This window comes from Protopterus annectens, chromosome 2.part1 (assembly GCF_019279795.1).
Source record: "Protopterus annectens isolate FY-2018-M chromosome 2.part1, PAN1.0, whole genome shotgun sequence".
NCBI lineage: Eukaryota > Metazoa > Chordata > Ceratodontiformes > Protopteridae > Protopterus > Protopterus annectens.
In genome coordinates, this window is record NC_056729.1 from 1,533,555,881 (window position 1) to 1,533,577,510 (window position 21,630).

General features: G+C 36.1%; 1 protein-coding gene across 3 annotated transcripts in view; it reads right to left on the reverse strand.

The window, feature by feature from the left end:
- The window catches only part of PLCH2 (phospholipase C eta 2), a 1,923,638-nt gene that overhangs the window by 17,218 nt on the left and 1,884,790 nt on the right, over nucleotides 1-21,630 (reverse strand). For 2 of the 3 annotated variants that reach the window (XM_044062992.1, XM_044062991.1), the window contains one exon: nucleotides 15,376-15,400. The exons of the other annotated variant lie outside the window; for it this stretch is intronic. In XM_044062992.1, the coding sequence (XP_043918927.1) occupies nucleotides 15,378-15,400 (23 nt within the window). In that variant the 3' untranslated portion in view covers nucleotides 15,376-15,377. The remainder of the gene's footprint in view (nucleotides 1-15,375; nucleotides 15,401-21,630) is intronic. 3 annotated transcript variants of the gene reach the window in all.

A 21,630-nucleotide genomic window follows, 5' to 3' on the forward strand; every position in this document is an offset into this window, starting at 1 on the left:
AAATAAAATATCAGTGCATGTAATTCTGAAATGTAAAAGAGATGTGCATTTATGGAAAAATTAGGTGGCTTAAAATACTTTGATGATATAAAGAGCGTGGATGATGTAAACATAAACACGACTGACCATGTTTTTATAACAATACAAACAAGGAATATATATATATATATATATATATATATATATATAACTGATAAAAATATTTAATGTAATATGGACAATCTGGAATCAAAGAGTGAAAGAAATAATGTTCAAGTGGAAATTGGACATGGCAACAATGCTGGAAAAAATAAGATTTTGGCTTTGGAAAATGGAATGGGGTGAAAAATTTAATTAGAATATTGAACCTATGTACAAATATGTGTATATTGACACATAATGCACCTAATGTTATAAATACTGTAAACATTCTACATGTTATCTAAATACTGGAAATGTGATTAAAATAAAAGGCCTGTAGTCTTTTCAAGCATTAGGTGGCACCTGAGGGCTGTCACTAGTGCTTGTTGAATTCCAAGAAGGAGGAAGGAGCAAACATTGTGCTGTAAACATTTTCTGAAACAGAATCAGAGCAAGATAAAAATCCTAGTTCTGGACATGGACAGAAGAGACATTGACTACAGTGGTACTGGAGAAATTAATGAAGGAAGGAGAAGCAAAAGCAAATTGAGAAGAAGAAGTGCACTTTAGTGTTGTGAGAGATTTGAGTGCTACAGAAGCGGTCAGATAAGGAATCTGGTAATGTGGTAGAAAGGCAGATTACAGAGGATGAAAGAACAGAGGCTTGTCTGGCTAATGGAGTAATCTGTTGAAATGAAATTAATCTGGCCATTTTTGGCTTGAATGTCTTGTGCTGGAAAAATAAAGGGTAAATGAAAAAGAATTTGATGGGGAGGAAAGACAATTTGTGGAAAACAATATTCGGGAAGAAAATGAACTGGCAAGTATAAGAAAGGAAGAAAATGAAAAAAATATGGCTCAAGGTGATGAAAACGAGTAAGGAGAAGGACTAATGTTTATTTATTTATTTATTTATTTATTTATTTATTTCTAGTCTGACTGGATATATTTCCATTTTCAGCAGAGACATATGGACATAAGAGATTTATAATGAGTACAAATAACAAGTTACAAATAACAAGTTACAGACTTGTAACACTTCAACCAATGCATCTTGATTACAAAAAGGTAACTGGAAAAACTAAAATACATTCTATTAAACATCAATACAACTTCTAGAACCTGATAAATAATAAGAGAGACCAGGGAAAATAACTAAAACATTGAAACCTAAAACTAGATTATAAAGAAGTACACTACCTAGACTATCTAAATACTATCATCTTTAGCATAATTACATATTGTAGCATGAGAAGAGAGAGTTAGCAAAAAAGTTGATAAAGATATAAGCTTAGGGGGGTCAGAGACACAAGGAATAGGGGAATAGAGGAGAAGGAGGCAAGGTGGTGTGCATTTGAGAGAGGTTAGAAAGTGCAGGCAGTTCAAGCCAGTTAAGTTGTTGCAGATTTAAACAGTGTCAATAGATAATGTGACAGTCAAAGGTAAGGTTGTTGTCTATTGTGACACCTTACCTAATGGTAGAAGAAATTCCTATATAAACAGAAAACAAGTATGATGAGTTGGCAAGTGAAGAAGAGGAAAACTGTGACTCAGAATAGAGGAAGAACAAGAGCAGAAATAAGTTAAATCTGTTGGAGAGAGGGTAAGACAGAGAAAGAGAAAAAAAAACACAAATACTAGGAAAGAAAGCTGCAAAAAGGGGGGAATGTAATGATTTAGGTATTCCGTGACCTAATGTGAACAGTATAAGAAATTAAATGAGGGATTTAGGTGCAAAAAGAAAAAAGATGGGTGCATTATGTTTGCTGGATGCATGACGTGTTCAATAAGAAAAAAGAAGAAAAAATAGACTATATGGTCAGCAGGAAATGTGTTCGGGGTTATGATTTTTAATAAGAGAAAATGAAGTAAAAATATTTGATGTAACAACTACAATACAAGGCATAATAATATGTGAATTGAGAAAAAATGGAAATTGTGTATGCATATGCAAACATGCTGGCAAGTAAAAAAATGTTTGAAGCTATTAAGCATGCTAAAGACAAGTAGGTACTTCAACTGAAAGGTAAGAAAAGAAAAAGGAAAAAAAAAAACACAGGACATAAAGATGATGAAGTGCTGTGCTGTGGAAACTTCAAAATAGGGAAAAATAGAAAATGAACAAACAAAAGGGACATTTTTAAAACAGAGATAGATTATGTTTTATATTCAGGTGACATGAAGGAAGTGGTAGGTAGGGTACAAATAGATTTTTCAGGTCATATAGAAAAAAATATAAAAAACGGTTAACAGATCATGTAAGTAAAAAGAATGGTTTAAGGGGGTGAATATAAGGGAAAATATGTCCTGAGTGGTTAGAAGAAGAGATATAACATTAAAAAAGGATAATCTGATGACATAATTAAATTTGTGGAAGTAAGATAAAAATATTTAGAATTGAAGGCCAATAACACTGTGGAATATCGATGATACATTTTTTATGATGGTAATGCAAAAAAAGAATGGGGGTTGTTTTGGTAGATGTTATGGGAAAAGGTATATGGAGTAAAGGGAAAATGAGAGAAGGAAATGTTACTAATAACAAAATACATAATAGATGCTATTTACAAGGATAATAAAGTTGTAAGGCTGGTAGTGTGTGATGCAGCAAAAGTGAGTAATTCAGTAAGTCATTTGGTAATGTGGGATATATTGTGATTGTGGGGTTAATGAAGTGTTATGCAATGTCTTGGGAGAAGATTCTTGTAAATGGTTGATTAGGAAAGAAAATCAAAAACATAAAAATGGGGGTAAAACTAAAGTGTCAAATGAGTATGGTTTCATTTGTGCAAGTAATGGATGCAATAATACATGCAATATTGAAGTAAGAGAAGCAGGATGGGAAATTAAAAAAAAAGAAGTATTAATATCACTGTGTCTTTCACATGCAGATTTATTTTTTGTAAAAAAAAATATAGTAGGTACAAGGAAAACTGTGACTAGGATGGAAAGGGCATTAATTAAACCTGGTTTTAAGGTTACATATGTTAAAAAGTAAGGGGCTTGGTGAGATAAGATAAATGGGATATATTTTACTAGAACTGAGATAAACATATTAGGAATTAGGTTTGGAAGTAATAGAACAATGGAGAGAAATTCTGGATGAAATAAATAAGTTAACTGGTGGAAAACCTTTTATTTATCCTTTAGGAAGAAGGTATATATGTTAAATACATATTTACTGTAAACATATGGGAGTATATATAGTTCATGGAAAATAGTTTTTTTTTCATTTTTTTTTTTTTTTTTAAGGATCAAGACTTTTTCCAGTTAGATGACGAATTGTATACAACTGTAAAGAAAGAGGAGGTTTAAATAAAAAAATCCAGTGGTATATTTAATACCCCAAAAGGTATATACATGTAAAATAATGTGAAGCAAAGTAGCATGAATGCAAATAAAATATGGAGAGATGGAAAAAAGAGAAAGAAAATAAGTAAAGTAGAGGAGATAGAATATAAGGATAATAAGATAAAATCGTGGAAAATTAAGATTGAAAAATTAAAAAGCTCAAAAGGAATGGGATAGCATGATAATGGAGAAGTATTACCTAATACATCTATTGCAAGATAATAAGCATGATGTTAAAAAAAACAATAAAAACAGAAGGGAAAGAGTTAAAGATATTTATGAGGCTACCATTTTTTTTTTGTTTTGTGGAGATAAGCTGCCTGTAAAAAGTAAAATGAAATATAAAGCAATGGTGGCCAGATAATGCACAAGTTTTAATAAAGAAATGACAAAGCATTATTTTTTGGATTGTAAAAAAAAATGAACATTTTTGGTAAAAACATTCAAAGTTTGTAAAGGTTTTAAACATACTAACATGGATATAGTATTGTATTGGAAATATGAAAAAGAAAAAAAATATGAAGCTGACAGATGGGATAGGACATTAATGATAACAGTAAGGGAGATGTGGAAAATTAGATGTTATGAATTGCTGTACAATAAAATAGGAATGATGAAGATATGTTGTAGATAAATACATGGGGAGGTAGAATGAAAGAGGTCAAAGTTTGTGAAATTGAACATGTAAAATATTGCAAATGTTCTAAATATTGTAGACGTGTAAGTAGAATGAAAGGGTATGATGTATTAAGATAGATCTATCTATACATATCCATCTATGTGTGTACGTATATATATATATATATATATATATATATATATATATATATATATATATATATATGTGTGTGTGTGTGTCTATATCTATCTATATATCTGTCTATATATAGATATGTATACAAAGCAACCCCTACTTTTTGTTTTTTTATATGTGTCATGGGATCTTTAACAACCACCTAAGTTAGAACAACTAAGGCAGATGGGACCTTGATTTAACATATCATCTGACAAAAGGCACACTCAGGAGTGTAGCACCCCCCACACTTATGCCACACTGCAGTGTCAGTATTAGAAAATTTAATTTTAATTAATTTAAGTTCCTGTTGAGGGTCTAGAGCTCACAGCTTTCTGATCTTCCAGCCCAAAGTCAAGTGTGCAATTGATGTACGTTCCATCCTAGCTACAGAAAACAGGATTAAGTCCTTGTTCTTACAAAGATGTTGAAGGAGTAATGGTAGTTTGCCACTATTACCTACGTGTGTGTTCAGGGTAGCTGCATTCTTCATACTCCATAAGATGCATTCAAGGTGGGCATAAGACTCCATCAAGTGTTGATCTTGTCCCTGCACTTATTCATGTTTTATGTGGACAGGATATCAAGGTGCAGTTGAGGTTTGTGAAGTATCCATTTCGGGATAATGCAACTGCATCTTCCTGGTTTGCACAGTATATTGTTCTCTTGGTCTCATGTGAGTATGGTATCTGGAAGTCAGTGAACTGGCTCATTGCTGAAAGTGAAGCAGATGGGATAGAGATCAACACCTAAAAATTCAGAGGCCATAGATCCATCCCAGAAGAGTTAATGTACCATGGGGTTTTGTTCACGAGTGAAGGCAGTGGGTATCAGAAGACTCACCAGGGCAAGAGTGCACCAGAGCTCTGGTAGTGGCCTGGGTGCTGGAACAGACTTGGTACTGATGTTATGCAGCCAAACGACAGTCACAGGACAAAGCTTTCCCATCATCACTTAGGGACATGATTACTCTGTAGTGATTGAAAGGACGTGATTATGGGTATAAGTGATAGAAAGAGGTTTCTTAATAGGAGCCAAGTTCACTCTCCAGGAGATAAGTAAAATGCCTGGCAATCAGGAATGATCTCACAGTACAGATAATAGGAAGGATCTCACAGTACAGATAAAAGTCATCTGAGGTGCTTTGGGCACCTAGAAGGATGCCCCTGTTCACATCCTATGAGAGGCTCCATGGCAGATTCCTGATATGTTGGAAAGATGATATTCATGTTGCTTGGGGGTTCCAAAGGATAAATGTAGGCAAATTATTAATTATAGGGAAGTCTGGACTGACCTGCTCAACTTGTTATCATTATGACCTTCACTATGCAAGTTGTTTGGAAAGTGAATGGACATATGACCAGAATGCTGTGTAACAACCTTTGTATGAAGTGAGGCCAATGTGTTGATTATGCTTCCAATAGGAAATTTGTCTTACAATGTAAAACAGAGAGTGATCAAGGCATCTGTACATGTTCCATAGAATTTCTCTAGTAGAGTCTTCCTTTTCTAGACTTGGTCATATTAGACACTGCCTCTTCTGATCCAAACTAAGAAAATACAACATCTAAAAATACATAGAAAGTCCAAGAACAGTCGACAAAAAGAAATACCACGAACCAAGCTGTTCCTGGTTACAACATGTAAACCACTAGCACACGGACTGAGTGCAAAACCTTTTAAAAAAACTCGATTTATTAACTAAAAACATACAGGTTAAGCGCTTTCATCTAGTAAGATAGACTTCATCAGAACAATACTCTTTATACAAACTTTTTCTTAAATACATACTCAGACCAATCACATTTAAAACATTTGATTCAATAATTAGTCCTTAAAGTGCTAGTGCTGAATTCCAATACTCCCTATTACCATAAATACCTAATATAGAGTACCTAATATAGAGTACAATGAGTTTAAAATTAATAAAATAATATAATAATATAGTATTATTAATAAAAATGAACAAAGTTCATATAATATCTGTTTATATACAATATACATATACAATATAATTTATGTTAATATAAATGTTTGTATTTTATTTCATTTAAAAAAAATGATACCATACCAAACTAATATTGACAATTTTCCAATATGGGTTTAATGGATATGTATTCATTAATACCTGGGGGCTCAGAAGCATTTAAGCGGATCTGCCACCTTGCCTCTTTTTCCCCCAGTAGTTTCTTTATGTTACCACCCCTAGGGTTGTGTTTTACCAATTCTAATATTCCAAATTGGAAGGAAGAACAAGTGGCACTGGCATTCAGATGTTTCCATAGGGCATTATTTCCATCCTGTTTCCTTATACTATAACTGTGGTCGTAAATCCTGTTCGTCAAGCACCTGTCAGTTTTTCCAACATAAAAACTTGGACACATAGTGCACTTTGCAAGATAAACCAGATGCTTGGACCTACAGTTACCCTTCTGGAATTTGACATCCATCTTGTTAATATTTTCTAATACAATAGAAGGGGTATTGATAATATACCTACACTGGTTGCAGGTGCCACATTTGTGTGTGCCATTCAATACTTTGTCATTATACTTATGCCTATTTTTCTTCTCCAATTGCATTTTCATGTTTGTGCCATTCCTAAACACAAAATGTGGCTTATCCCCCACAATCCTGAATATATTACTATCAAGTTTCATAATATTCCAGTTTTTCTGTATAATATTCTTAATATCCCTACTAAATGGTGCATATTGCATAACACATGCCCTTTTGAATGGTACCTCATCCAAATTATTATTGTCTGTACACTTTGTATAGGTTTTCATATTATTATTGGTGGTTCCCCCATTGTTAATGGGGCCAACCCCTAAAAGTGGTTTATATTTTTTCCCCCACTCGCTTTTTACATAATTGGTCACATCAGTCACCATCCCATCAGGGTAACCCCTACTCCTGAAAAAAACCCCTATCAGTTCCAATTCACTATTTAAATCCATAATATCTGAGGTCATTCGGGCTGCTCGAATACATTGCCCTTTAATAATATTCCTTTTCTGACCCATCGGGTGGCAACTAGTATATTGCAAATAGGAATTACTGAATGTTTCCTTCCTATAAATATTAGATTTAAATACCCCATTGCAAAGTGTTATTCTAGTATCCAAATAAGAAATGGATTCCCTTTCAACATTAAAGGTAAATTTCAAACATTGACTACATGAATTTAAATATTGTTTGAATTCTACTAACTTCTGCAAATCACCCCTCCAAATTACAAATATGTCATCCAGGAATCTGAGATAACATATGATATTGCTGAACCATTCAGTGTTAAATATATACTCAGTTTCCCAACAAAAAAAGATTAGCATATATGGTGGCACAAGCTGCCCTCATAGCTACCCCTTTCCTTTGTTTGTAATATTCTCCTTCGTACATTATGTAGTTATGTGAAAGCACCATATCCATGAATTCTAATACCAGGGAAATTTTGTCCCAGGACAAATTGCCATATTTCTTGATACTTTGATAAAATCTTGACAGGCCTTCTTCTTGGGGAATACTTGAAAACAGGTCTACCACATCAATAGTTATTAACCACTCACCCTCAGTGGCTAGACCTGGCTGGAGCCTACCCAAAAAGTCCCAAGAATCAATGACAATGTGCCCTATTTTCTTATATATGTGTTTTAACCACATATCGATAACTTCCCCAAAAGGAAACGTCTTAGATGCACTACCAGATATTATTGGCTAAAAGGGGATCAAAACAGTCCTTATGTACTTTGGGAATCCCTACTATAGTACTGATTATGGGGAATTCCGTTCTTAGAAAATTATATAGGTCACTATCAATTCTATCCTCCAATAACAGGTCTTCTAGGTACAAGTCAATCTTGTGGTACCCAATATTTACCTCATTAAGGGAGGATATAATATAATTACCTGAATTCAACAAAATACTATTGATTTTATTTATATAATCATTACTAGGGTATATGAACGCCCCACCTCCCTTGTTAGGTTTCATAATTCTTATATTGTGATTGTCTTGGAAGTCTTTCAATATTTTAAATTCATTCCTAGTAAGGTTATGTTTCTTGTTGCCTATACTACATTTATTACTATATTGATAGATCTCTTCCGTAACCATTTTTTCAAATACACCCAACATATTGTTGAGTGGGGGTGCATATACACTTTTCTTCTTAAACTCTATTTCACCCCTAGTTTCCTTACCATCAAAAAAGATGGCTAAATTCAGTTTCCTTAAATATTTTTTGAAATCTACTATGTAGTCCACTACATATATTTTCGTATTGGGAACATACTTCATCCCTTAGATAAAAGTGTAAAATGTTCCTTTTTAAGCTCAACACTAGAATAATTGTATATATTAAAATCACCATACGTACTGGTGATATCATTATCTTTCACAATGCAATGATCATTCGTTACTGGTCTTGACTTCTGTAACCCCCCTGTCTTCCCCTGTATCTCCCACTTTCCATTCTTATTCCTTGGTGCCCCTCCCTGCTGGGGACCTCCCATCTTATGTCCTCCCCTAAAAAATCCGGGGACTGGGGCATCCTATAATACTCATCCCCTCTATAATTCCTTCTATTCCCTTTGTTCTGGAATACTCAATTCCCTTTAGTGTAATATTCATTTTTATTATTGTTATTGTACATATTAGTTTTATGGTTGATTTTTTCCCATCTATACACATTCCCCTTCCTATATTGTTCAATATCCCTTTTCATTTTACTACATTTCCTCTCATACTGTTTCATGACCTGACTTTCAACCCATGTGTATTGGGAATTTAAAAACAGTTCAAATTCATCAAAAAGTAAATCATTTTCTATTGTGTTATTAAGTTGTTCAAGTTCAGACATTAATATACATATTTTCTTATTACAACTAACAATAAACTTCATAAATGAAAAGCCAAAATTATCAAACATTTTAGCACATTCTTCTTTGGTACTAACATCCAAATCTATCCCCATGGGATGCTTGAAAAATCTCAAGCCCATGGGTACAATAGCACTGTCCAAACACTTTTTTAAGTACATATTTTCTAGCTGTAAACTTTTCAACACTTTTAACTTTTTACCAAATTCAAAAATAATGTCTTTAAGTGTTTTGTTCACAACCCCATCCTTTTCATTACTACTTTCCTTGTTTTCGGGTCCAAACCCGCCTTCAAAATTAAAGTCACCAGCCATAAAGTTATTAAAATTATATCTCCCCTTGTCGTTTCTGAGATTCCTGGTATGAGCATATTTACCAGTACCTGCACGCATGTCCTTGGTTCCAATAGCGTACGTCTTCTTCGGCACAGTCCGCTTGGGTTTAGTACCTGAAATATTAAAATCGACCTCCGATCCACATCAGCCTATCCTTGTGGGACACCCTACACTCTGGTTGTCACCTTGGTGGGATCCATAAGAGGCTTCTCCGTTCAGCAGTACGCCATTCACCTGACCGTTTGGTAAAGAATCCCCATTACATCTCTGGACCTGCGTGCACGATGATGTCATCCCTCTCGGGGTCCTAACCTGGGAACCAGGTTGGCTGATCATTTCAAGTAGTCTAGTAAGTTCCCCTTTCATTATGGCCATTTCGGACTGCAATCCACGAATGTCTTCCCTCCTCGGGGAAAATATAGAGGGTAGTTCGTCGAGAGAATCCATGTTGTCAAAGTACAACTAAAAATACGTAGAAAGTCCAAGAACAGTCGACAAAAAGAAATACCACGAACCAAGCTGTTTCTGGTTACAACATGTAAACCACTAGCACACGGACTGAGTGCAAAACCTTTTAAAAAATCTCGATTTATTAACTAAAAACATACAGGTTAAGCGCTTTCATCTAGTAAGATAGACTTCATCAGAACAATACTCTTTATACAAACTTTTTCTTGAATACATACTCAGATCAATCACATTTAAAACATTTGATTCAATAATTAGTCCTTAAAGTGCTAGTGCTGAATTCCAATACTCCCTATTACCATAAATACCTAATATAGAGTACCTAATATAGAGTACAATGAGTTTAAAATTAATAAAATAATATAATAATATAGTATTATTAATAAAAATGAACAAAGTTCATATAATATCTGTTTATATACAATATACATATACAATATAATTTATGTTAATATAAATGTTTGTATTTTATTTAATTTAAAAAAATGATACCATACCAAACTAATATCTACAATTTTCCAATATGGGTTTAATGGATATGTATTCATTAATACCTGGGGGCTCAGAAGCATTTAAGCGGATCTGCCACCTTGCCTCTTTTTCCCCCAGTAGTTTCTTTATGTTACCACCCCTAGGGTTGTGTTTTACCAATTCTAATATTCCAAATTGGAAGGAAGAACAAGTGGCACTGGCATTCAGATGTTTCCATAGGGCATTATTTCCATCCTGTTTCCTTATACTATAACTGTGGTCGTAAATCCTGTTCCTCAAGCACCTGTCAGTTTTTCCAACATAAAAACTTGGACACATAGTGCACTTTGCAAGATAAACCAGATGCTTGGACCTACAGTTACCCTTCTGGAATTTGACATCCGTCTTGTTAATATTTTCTAATACAATAGAAGGGGTATTGATAATATACCTACACTGGTTGCAGGTGCCACATTTGTGTGTGCCATTCAATACTTTGTCATTATACTTATGCATATTTTTCTTCTCCAATTGCATTTTCATGTTTGTGCCATTCCTAAACACAAAATGTGGCTTATCCCCCACAATCCTGAATATATTACTATCAAGTTTCATAATATTCCAGTTTTTCTGTATAATATTCTTAATATCCCTACTAAATTGTGCATATTGCATAACACATGCCCTTTTGAATGGTACCTCATCCAAATTATTATTGTCTGTACACTTTGTATAGGTTTTCATATTATTATTGGTGGTTCCCCCATTGTTAATGGGGCCAACCCCTAAAAGTGGTTTATATTTTTCCCCCACTCGCTTTTTACATAATTGGTCACATCAGTCACCATCCCATCAGGGTAACCCCTACTCCTGAAAAAAACCCCTATCAGTTCCAATTCACTATTTAAATCCATAATATCTGAGGTCATTCGGGCTGCTCGAATACATTGCCCTTTAATAATATTCCTTTTCTGACCCATTGGGTGGCAACTAGTATATTGCAAATAGGAATTACTATGTGTCCAAGTTTTTATGTTGGAAAAACTGACAGGTGCTTGAGGAACAGGATTTACGACCACAGTTATAGTATAAGGAAACAGGATGGAAATAATGCCCTATGGAAACATCTGAATGCCAGTGCCACTTGTTCTTCCTTCCAATTTGGAATATTAGAATTGGTAAAACACAACCCTAGGGGTGGTAACATAAAGAAACTACTAGGGGAAAAAGAGGCAAGGTGAACTATTTTGCTGTGCCTCTGTCGAGCAGTGACACTGAGGTAATGGGGTATATCTGCGATCTCCCATCCATTGGTCAAGATTTCTCTTGAACAAGGCCAGCATTGTCATACTCAATCATTGGTCTGATGAGGAGGAGACTATGAGACCCCCCTCCCCTAGATCTAGATGAGAAAGTCCCATGATGTGGGCAATGTAGAAGGTCTTCCTAACTACTTTAGCTACATGGGTGGTGTAATGATGACAGACTATCAACCTGGGTCCCCAGGTCCCTGATAACTTCTTTCTGTGCTCAGTGGATTGCCACCTATTTGGTAGCTAGCATTTTGGCATTTAACTTTAGCATGGGGCTGGCACCAGTTATCCGCTTCTGTGAGACCCTTCTTGAAGGATCTGTGTCAGATGTGTGTTTTTTACTATGGCACCCAGTTTGCAGTCATCTGCAAACTTTGTCAGGACCAGAGTGGTGGGACACCATGACAGGCTTTGCTTTGAGTGACATGGCACCAGCAACTCTGACCCTGTGGGTTCTGTCGCTGATTTGTTTTCAATGATAAGTGGGGGGGTGTAAGGTCGGCCTTCGCAGGATCGAGGTAGGCTAGCTGGACTGCCTTGCCTTTCCTTCATCAATGGCTTTGGTTTGGAAAAAGTCATGGTCAGTTTAAGGCATGATCTGATCTGCCTTTGACAAAGCCAAACTGATGGATCCAAAGTCTGCAAATTCCCTATGTTATTTATATGGGTCCATTATGATCCTCTCCATGGCTTTGCAGATAAGGCTGCAGATCCGCTTAAATGCTTCTGAGCCCCCAGGTATTAATGAATACATATCCATTAAACCCATATTGGAAAATTGTAGATATTAGTTTGGTATGGTATCATTTTTTTAAATTAAATAAAATACAAACATTTATATTAACATAAATTATATTGTATATGTATATTGTATATAAACAGATATTATATGAACTTTGTTCATTTTTATTAATAATACTATATTATTATATTATTTTATTAATTTTAAACTCATTGTACTCTATATTAGGTACTCTATATTAGGTATTTATGGTAATAGGGAGTATTGGAATTCAGCACTAGCACTTTAAGGACTAATTATTGAATCAAATGTTTTAAATGTGATTGGTCTGAGTATGTATTTAAGAAAAAGTTTGTATAAAGAGTATTGTTCTGATGAAGTCTATCTTACTAGATGAAAGCGCTTAACCTGTATGTTTTTAGTTAATAAATCGAGTTTTTTTAAAAAATACAACATCTCTAAAGCCACAGAGTAGAAACATAACACCAGGACTGTCTGACAGTGTGGAATCCAGTGTGCTCCAACAGAGCATCCTGAAGACAACTAAAATCTGTGGTACTGAGCCAGGTTAACCTCCCTGCAGGAATAATTGCTCAATCTTGTCAAAGTGACAGAAATAGGACATCACAATTTCTGAAAAATTAAATGATGCAGCGTGAGGATCAGCATCACCTTATAAATAATCAAATATAACTTTTATAAACTTTTATAAACAGGCCTGTGCATTTCTGAGGAATGGAATCCTAATTATGAGTCAGCTGACCTCAGCTCTGGTAGTGGGTTGGGTAATGGAACAGCCAGCCAACAGGGAGAAGCAGGGATGTGTCAGGGGGCATGTCTCCTGTCGAAGAATCCCCACTGGAGTTCAGGGACCTAATGAGATCTGTCTGCTTGTGAGGAGAATGTAGGTCTGCCTAAAGGGCTATGTCACTCAGATAAGTAGTTGTTGGCACCACAATTCACCACTGCATACTTATTACCTGACTGCTTATGGGGCAAACTGAAGGGATGATAGAACAAGCAATACAAATCTCCTCTTGGTTGCCTGGATAAAGACTATGCCATGACTGGCTCTTGGCTGATAAGGAAGAAATAGGCTAAGTCAAGGTGAGTGATCAGATGGATCATATGCATGAAGATGCCCCACGAATAAATAAATACTGTAGAAATACAGAACTTCTCTATCAATACTACTTATGGACTATCATGTGTGGTGCATGTGGCCAAAGTTCAACTGTTCAATAAGCTGTAGATGAGTGACATACTAATTATCAGAGTTTGATTCCTACAGGCTCCAATTTCAAATTATGTGACTCAGTAGCTACAATATTGGTGATTCTATACTGTTGAATGTGCTAGAAGAGAAACTGGTGCATGTGTCTGTGTGTGTACATGGAGTGACATGAAAAATGTTGGCTATTACTTCTGTTCTACTATATCAGTATATGAAAAGTACGGAAGTTACCTGAGGGTTCTACTCTACAGCACAGATAAAGTTGTGACAAATCTCACCATATACTGTAATGTACAGAAAACAGATACAGTACTCCATGAAAAGAAGATAAAAATAGCACTAATCACTGAAATTGCTATACCCAGTGATTAGTGTCTTATGTAAAGAGAAACATCAAGTTACAAAGTACTGAGATTTGCAGGCAGAAATGAGGGCAATATGGAAGAAGGATACCCAGACAGTTCCAATATTAGTAGGCGCAATAGGTTTCATAAGAAAGAATTTACAGTCATATTTAGATACATTACGGATGCATGTAACTGTGTACGACTTGCAGGAGTCAGTTCTGGGCACATTGCGGGTGCTACGAAGTGCAGTTTTCACTAACATCAAAGATTGAAACAATACTAATTTCACAAACTTTAATCATACTTTGACTTAGGAATGGAGTCCATTCCTGTCATGGTACTAGAAACTCAAAAGACTTGGAGAAATTAAACCTTTAGAGCAATATAAACAGTGCATATTCCAAAACCACCAAGCAACAAAAAGAAACAATAGAATAAAATGACTAAAAGCAGTGAAAGAATTTATCTTTCACTGGTTTCAGTCATTTTGTTAAACAGTGCATATTGCCTTTTTGAGCATAGTGAAATTATACACCTAATGTATGGTTGAAGGTACAAAGAACTTACAAAATACATACAGGTAACTAGGTGCACTCAGACACACACTTAATTCATTATCTTACACTCATGAACAACAGATAGAGAGGTACTAACAATTATATAATACAGCTGTGGCATATCACTGTGGATAACAACATAAGCTTCCATACTGCTCTTGTGCTGTGAACAGCTTAACAGTTCAAGTGGTGTGGTCCATCGGTCTAGTATGTGAAGCCTTCAAAGAGCACAAATGCAGCATTTCCACTTTTTAACATGTGCACAAATCTTCAGACACAACACATGCAATAAACAGCACTAGAGTTTAGAGGTATTCATTTAGAAAGATTCATGCTAGTAAGATGACACATCCACAAGCTGTGATAAATAATTAGTATAATTGTGGAGATTATTCTGCAAGAGAAAATTGTTTTTTGCCAACAGTATTTTACTTCTTAAGCACAACACTACAGTCTTTATACTCTACATCCAACAGCTATTTCTAAAATCCAAAATAAGCATTTGCTTAATCTAAATTGTGTGCCTTGGGTCCAGAGAGTTGCACAATGAAAAGACCATGCCAAAATTTAAAAAAAAGTTGGCTGTGATATTGGATACATTGCAAATGATGCAGACAGCTGTAAAAGAGTAAGAACAATATTTGTCAAAAGAGACCACTATACCCCACCCCAATGGACTCTGTAAGGAATAACAGTTCACAGAGATATTGCAGAAAGGAGGGGAAATATATACAAACCATTCCAGTATAAAAAGTTTTATTACCTTTAACTGGTTTGTCCTTTCAGTTCTGTACTACACAAAGAAAGCGAAAGAGAGCAGGACAGTACATAAAATGGGGTAGGACAAGGGAAAAAAAGACAACATTATTCAGAAAAGAAAGGAGCAGACAAACAGGCTTTGTAGCATTAGTCATTGAAGTGTCAGAAATATAAATGAATCTTCATTATTCTGGATTAATCTATATCATCAGCAGTAGATTCAGTTTTAAGGACAAATAAAATAATAAATGACCAGCAATTGTATCACTTATTAAAATGACAGGAACTCTATAACAAAATAAAGGAACCCTGTTAAGATGTTCATCCAAACTTTGCGATATTTATATCCTAATTCATAAATACATTTGGCTGAACACTTGAAGCTAAAGTAAAGCAATGAGTCATTATTAAGCCATCTCAGAACACATACATAAATTATGTACACATTTTCTTATCAAGGAAAACTATTGTTTGTTAGCCTGCTTGCTAAACATTCCATACAGTTTGCATTACAATTGCTACTGACATTCACAATTCATTTTTAACAGTTTCTTAAATTAAAAATGACTATTGATATTTTTAATACATGTGTTAACAGCTTTTGAAAGACATTCTACATAAAAGCATCAAAATGTAGAAAGATGTTCCTTGTGGTAATGTAAATGAACTTCTTTACACAGGTTATCTTAAAGCACAACAGACGTAGAATAGATGCAACTGAGCAATAAATGAAATCAACACATTATCATCATAGACAGAGGCATCACTGTTATGCATTGGTAGAATCTCACCTGTCTGACTTGTTTACTGTAACCTCTGCCTTTGCTCTTCCATTTATGTCTATTGCTCTCTTATTTTATGTTTTTCTCCGTTACATTTTGGAGCCCCTCCCCCACTGTTCAAATTTAATTTGTCTACTCCATTGTCAGTACTGTTTTTTAATTCTTCCTTTATTAGTGCACACAGGGGGTGATGGAATTGTATGACAGTCTCATACTTTTCTCTGCTGAAATGTATCTTTTGCTACCAGTTCCTCTGTTTTTCTATTGTTTCTTGCTCCCAGTTTTCTAATATAGTATTGTCTGGCTGTTGGTGAAGTGCATTAAGGCTGTGAAATGTTAACATCTAATTCCCGTGGTACAGAGTTTAATTCCCTAAGCCTTCATTTGCCTACTTTGTGACTTTGAGCAAATCATTTAATCAGAGAGTGTTTTGTGGCAACTGGAAATTTGGGCTAGGCTCCTTATTGGCGCCCTGGAATGAAAGCTTAGTAGCTACACATTAAGCTATGAACCTATCAGTAATCTGCGACTAGTCCATGTTAGACAACTGCACAAGTACCTTAATGCCCATTTTCACAAAGGCTGTGTTTTGTCTCTTCTTATCTTCAACCTTGTGCTATTTTTATTAATTATCATCTGCATTCACTTAGACAATGCATAAGAGTGTGTGTGTGTGTGTGTGTGTGTGTGTGTGTGTGTGTGTGTGTGTAATTTGCAGCATGATATGTCGACCATTCATTACATTGAAAAAAAAACACACTTTTCTGATGCAGTACCCATAACCTGACCACATTCAGCTCAACAGTGCTAATGTTATGGGAAGGGCTTTCTTAAAGTTAAGATGCAGGTTAGAGTTAGGGGCAGGGTTAAGGTTAGTACACATTACTAAGGTGAAGCAGAGGGTCTTTGAACCTAATCCTAATGTGCATCTTAACTTTAAAAAGCCCTTCCCATAACATTACAACTAACAAGACAGCTTGAACACTCACAACACATGCACACACTAAATCTGACACCTAACCTTCTGGTCCTAACCCTAAACACTCACAGCCACACATATATACTTAATCTATCCCCTTATCTAACTCTAAGCCAGAAATATTTACATACACACACGCACACAGACACATGCACACACCTAGTATACATCACACTTACCTTTTATGGCAAAACAAAGATTCAACGTAATGTCAATCTGATAAACCAGGTGTTTGAACAAACAACTGTGCACATCCAGATTTTAACCAAACACACAACACTCATATACATCTAGATCTAGATCAATATCTAGATCTAGGTATGTATGAATAAACACAATGCAAACATGCTCTGAACTGCATTTTCATAAATGCTTCTAGATATAGAATTATATAGATGGTAGAGTATAGGTGGCTGAGGTTAACAACATAGTTATCCCTTTGGAATCTTGCAAGACAGTCATATACGACCTCAAATGTTTCACTTTTGAGATCATTGACAGTTACATAAGAACACTAAAAGAGGCTAACAAATGCAGATAACAATTACCACTCTTATTTCTACAGCTATAGTATATGGTGGCAAAATGGGAACACATTAAAAAAAGGATTAATAGTTTTCAGTCGGCAGTAGAGATAGCATTCTCAAGAAAGTTGCTTGCAATGCAAAGTTACAAGCTAGTGCCAGTCCATAGCGAAATGGATGGTCAACAACAGCTTAGTCTTATGGAGCAACAATACTCTGGTACTACATAGAAATGCAATAGTCAGGGGCAAACCCAACATTGATGAGGGCCGTAAACAGTACAGCACACTACTGAGAAAACTTGGGCAGTATGAGAGGCGTAAATTGCATACTATATAAGTTGTCCTAAAGGACAGTGTAGATGATGCATAGCAGTATGCTGCTAGATGGTGGCACGCACCAACACATTTCAGTGACACAGGGAATATGTGCAGGAGAAGCACATCAGGTTACCCTGCACAGATCACTGATCCAATTAAGTATGTATGGGACATGGTGCAAATACATGTCTGAATACCTGTGTGTGTGGGTACAGGGGCAGTGTAAATGTGGGTCTCTTAGTGCCTGTACATAAATGATTATTGTGACTTTAACAAGTGTATGTCTGTTTGTGGAGTGAATGAGTGTTGCTTGACATGACCTGTGGCAAGCATGCAGGGGCAGATTCTGTATGCAGAGTATACAAGTAGTGTGAGTGTGAGTGTGTGTGTGTATGTGTGTGTGTGTGTGTGTGTGTGTGTGTGTGTGTGTGTATGTGCATGAGTTTGCACACGTACGAGTTCACAGTGTCTCTACATGATGCATATCTATGTGTTTGTATGTGGCCTATGCTGTCAGACAGGGTGACTGGGTAGAGATGTCATTATCTACAGCAAAGCTCTGCTCTCCTTAATCTTCCCTGTCCAATACTACTTGAAGTAGGTACCGTATGAAATAAGTCTATATGTATGAGTATGTGTGTGTGTGTGTGTGTGTGTGTGTGTGTGTGTGTGTGTGTGTGTGTGTGTGTGTGTGTGTGTCTGTGTGTGTGGAGAGGAAGAGTTTGTTTCTCTGTGTGGCCTACTAGGACTTACGTTGGACACACAACCGGGTAGTGTAAAACTGTTCCATTTGACCAATTCACAGTCAGGTAAAGTGTCCCTTAAAGAGGTATTGCACTTTTTGGAATATGCATGGTAACTCGGCTCATCTGTGTAGTGCAAGTTATACTCCTCTGCTTTTGTGTATGAATCTCACTCTTGACCTCATTGTAATCAGCAGGTGCTGGTCTCTTGCAGAAATTTTTTAATTTAAAGCATGCAAAACACCAGCAGTTTAGTTATCGTTCAGTGTTCAACAAAATAAACCACAGCTGAAGCATAGAATCTGCATAACAGGAATATTGTCCTGCTTTTTCTCAGCATTCCAACATGTATGTTTGCTATTTTCAACGACTTTGTAGTATTTGACTGTTCTTTAATGCAACTGCATACATTAGATATGTACACCTCCTGAAAAAGAATTATCTGAATCAAAAGTAACTACATGATTGTCAAATTATAAATAAGTACAATCAACAGTGACCCATATGGGATCTTCTGAATTATACGACAATGGCTCACTACTTTGCAAAAAAGAGCATGCTGATTGAACAGCTCATTCAGTGTGCCCATTGTAAATTGAGCATAGGCCAACAGAACAAAGAGCGGCCACTGAAGTACCACTGAGTGGCCAGACTTCCTATTGGTATATGCCACAGGAGAGAGCAAATGATGAGACAAATCAGGTACACTCTGCACAACGAAAGAATCAGAAATGTATCTGACTTTTATTGTATTAATGCAGTGTCAGTCTGAAAATCTCAACAGTTGTATAAAAACAAACAAACAAAAAAAAAAAGATTCTCTCTTTTCCGTCACTGTACTGATGTACTGTGCAAGTGTGCGATGCAAGTCCCAAACTCGTGCTCAGTACATCAACATAGAAGGAAAAATGTGGAGGAACACTACAGAAATGTTATACCTCATTGTACAAATGCAATAACCCACTCCTGCATGTGGATATCACAGGATTTACTCATACCCAGTGGTGGATTATTGCAAAAAATGTACTCTTTCAATAAAATGAAGTTTCAATAGCCACAGCAATCAAAAAAATGACTGCACAGTATTACAGAAATTGAAGTCTCATAGCAATATATTTCAACTTTAAATTAAAAAAAGAAAAAGTACAATCTAACAACTGGTAATGTGGGTACTGCAGGGATGATATAAACAGTAAAATTCAAAAGTCCTACAAGATTATTTTTTACTCAAATAAAATGGTGTTCCTGCTCAATGCTAGGAGTCTGAAGAAGAAGCATAAAGGCACTCCCTAGAAACTTACTGAAACATGGCTCAAAGCCACCAAAAGCACTTGGGCAGTGCATGACTATAACACCTTTCATTAATTCCAATCACCTACTGAACCTAAAGAGCAAAAGGCAGAGATGTATCAATCTACATAAAGGATAAAGCTCTCCTCAATGCTAGTCAAACAATATGACATGCTTGAGCTACTCCATGCCCAACTAACCATGGGGAAATCCAATATCATATTCTTGTTAGCTACAGGTCCCCCCCACCATGAACCAGGAAACTCATACATCATACCTGAAGTTACTAGAATCACTCACCATCCAGCCCAATACCATATTCATGGGTGATTTTAACTACCCCTCCATTAATTGAGATGCATACAGTACCACTAACATGCAGACCCAGAGATTTCTTAACTTTGTAAATTCAAATGTCCTGGAGCAGCTAGTCTGCACTCTCACTAGGGGAACAAATATCCTAGCTCTAGTACTCACAAATATGGAAGAGCACTGCACCCCTCCATATGATGTCCTCACTGGAAAGATCAGTTCACAAAGTGGTCTCCCTTGAAATAAAGGTAAAACTAGTCCCCCCATCTAACCCTACCCAAAATTTAAGAACAATCATTAAGGTAAATAATCCCCTATTTAGGAATGGGATAGCTAGTTTCCAAGCTCCCCTAAATCCAGACACCACAGAAATCTATGCAGAGGTGTAAACAAAAGCCCTGTATGAGCATATAAACAACTGTATAGAAATAACAGTTGTTGTTTGTCTTTCGGCTTTTTCCTGGTAAGGGGTCGCCACAGCAGAACTCCGGTCTGCTAATGATTGGCAGTAGATTTTTATGAAACGCAGAGGTGCCAGCTCAACGCCCAACCTTCAACGAAGGCATGCCCATTTATGCATGCATATCTTTCGAACGCTACCTAACCATGGGGAGGACATGCAGACTCCACACAGAAGGCACTCCACTCCCAAGCCAAGCCGAGAATTGAACGGGAGAATCTCATGCTGTGAGGTAACAACGCTACCACTGTACCACCGCAGCATGTATAGAAATAACAGTACCAGACCAAAATAAACCAGGTCAAACCACAAAAACAGTTCACCCTGGTGGACTTCCAGTATTAATAAGTTGTACAACAAAAGAAAGAAAATCCTGTAGAGAAGTAAGAGATAATGTGCACAACAGAGCAAAAAGTCCCTCATCAGTCTAAGCAAGCAAATCAAGGAACTAGTCAAGTCTCTGGAAGCAGACCTTGAGGTAAAAATAGCCTACAAAGCTAAACATTACCATAAGGCATTTTTCGGTTATGTCTGCAGTCTTAAGGGTTACACCCAACAATTTGCAGAACTAGTTGTAGATGGCACCACCTATACTCAGCCAGAAGACATAGCAAAATTGCTGACCAACAAATTCAGCTCAGATTTCACCTCCTTTTCACCCCCAGTTCTCTCCCAAGAAATGCCTTCTCTATTCTACTGGAAACCCCACAGAAGCTGTACTGCACCAGAAACAGCCTATGATGAGAGAAGAAGAGGAGCCCACCCTAGAAGAAGTAGGAATAGCACTAAGGAAGATGAAGTTAGGGAAAGCAGCAGGCTCAAATGAGGTCACAGCAGATATGATAAAGA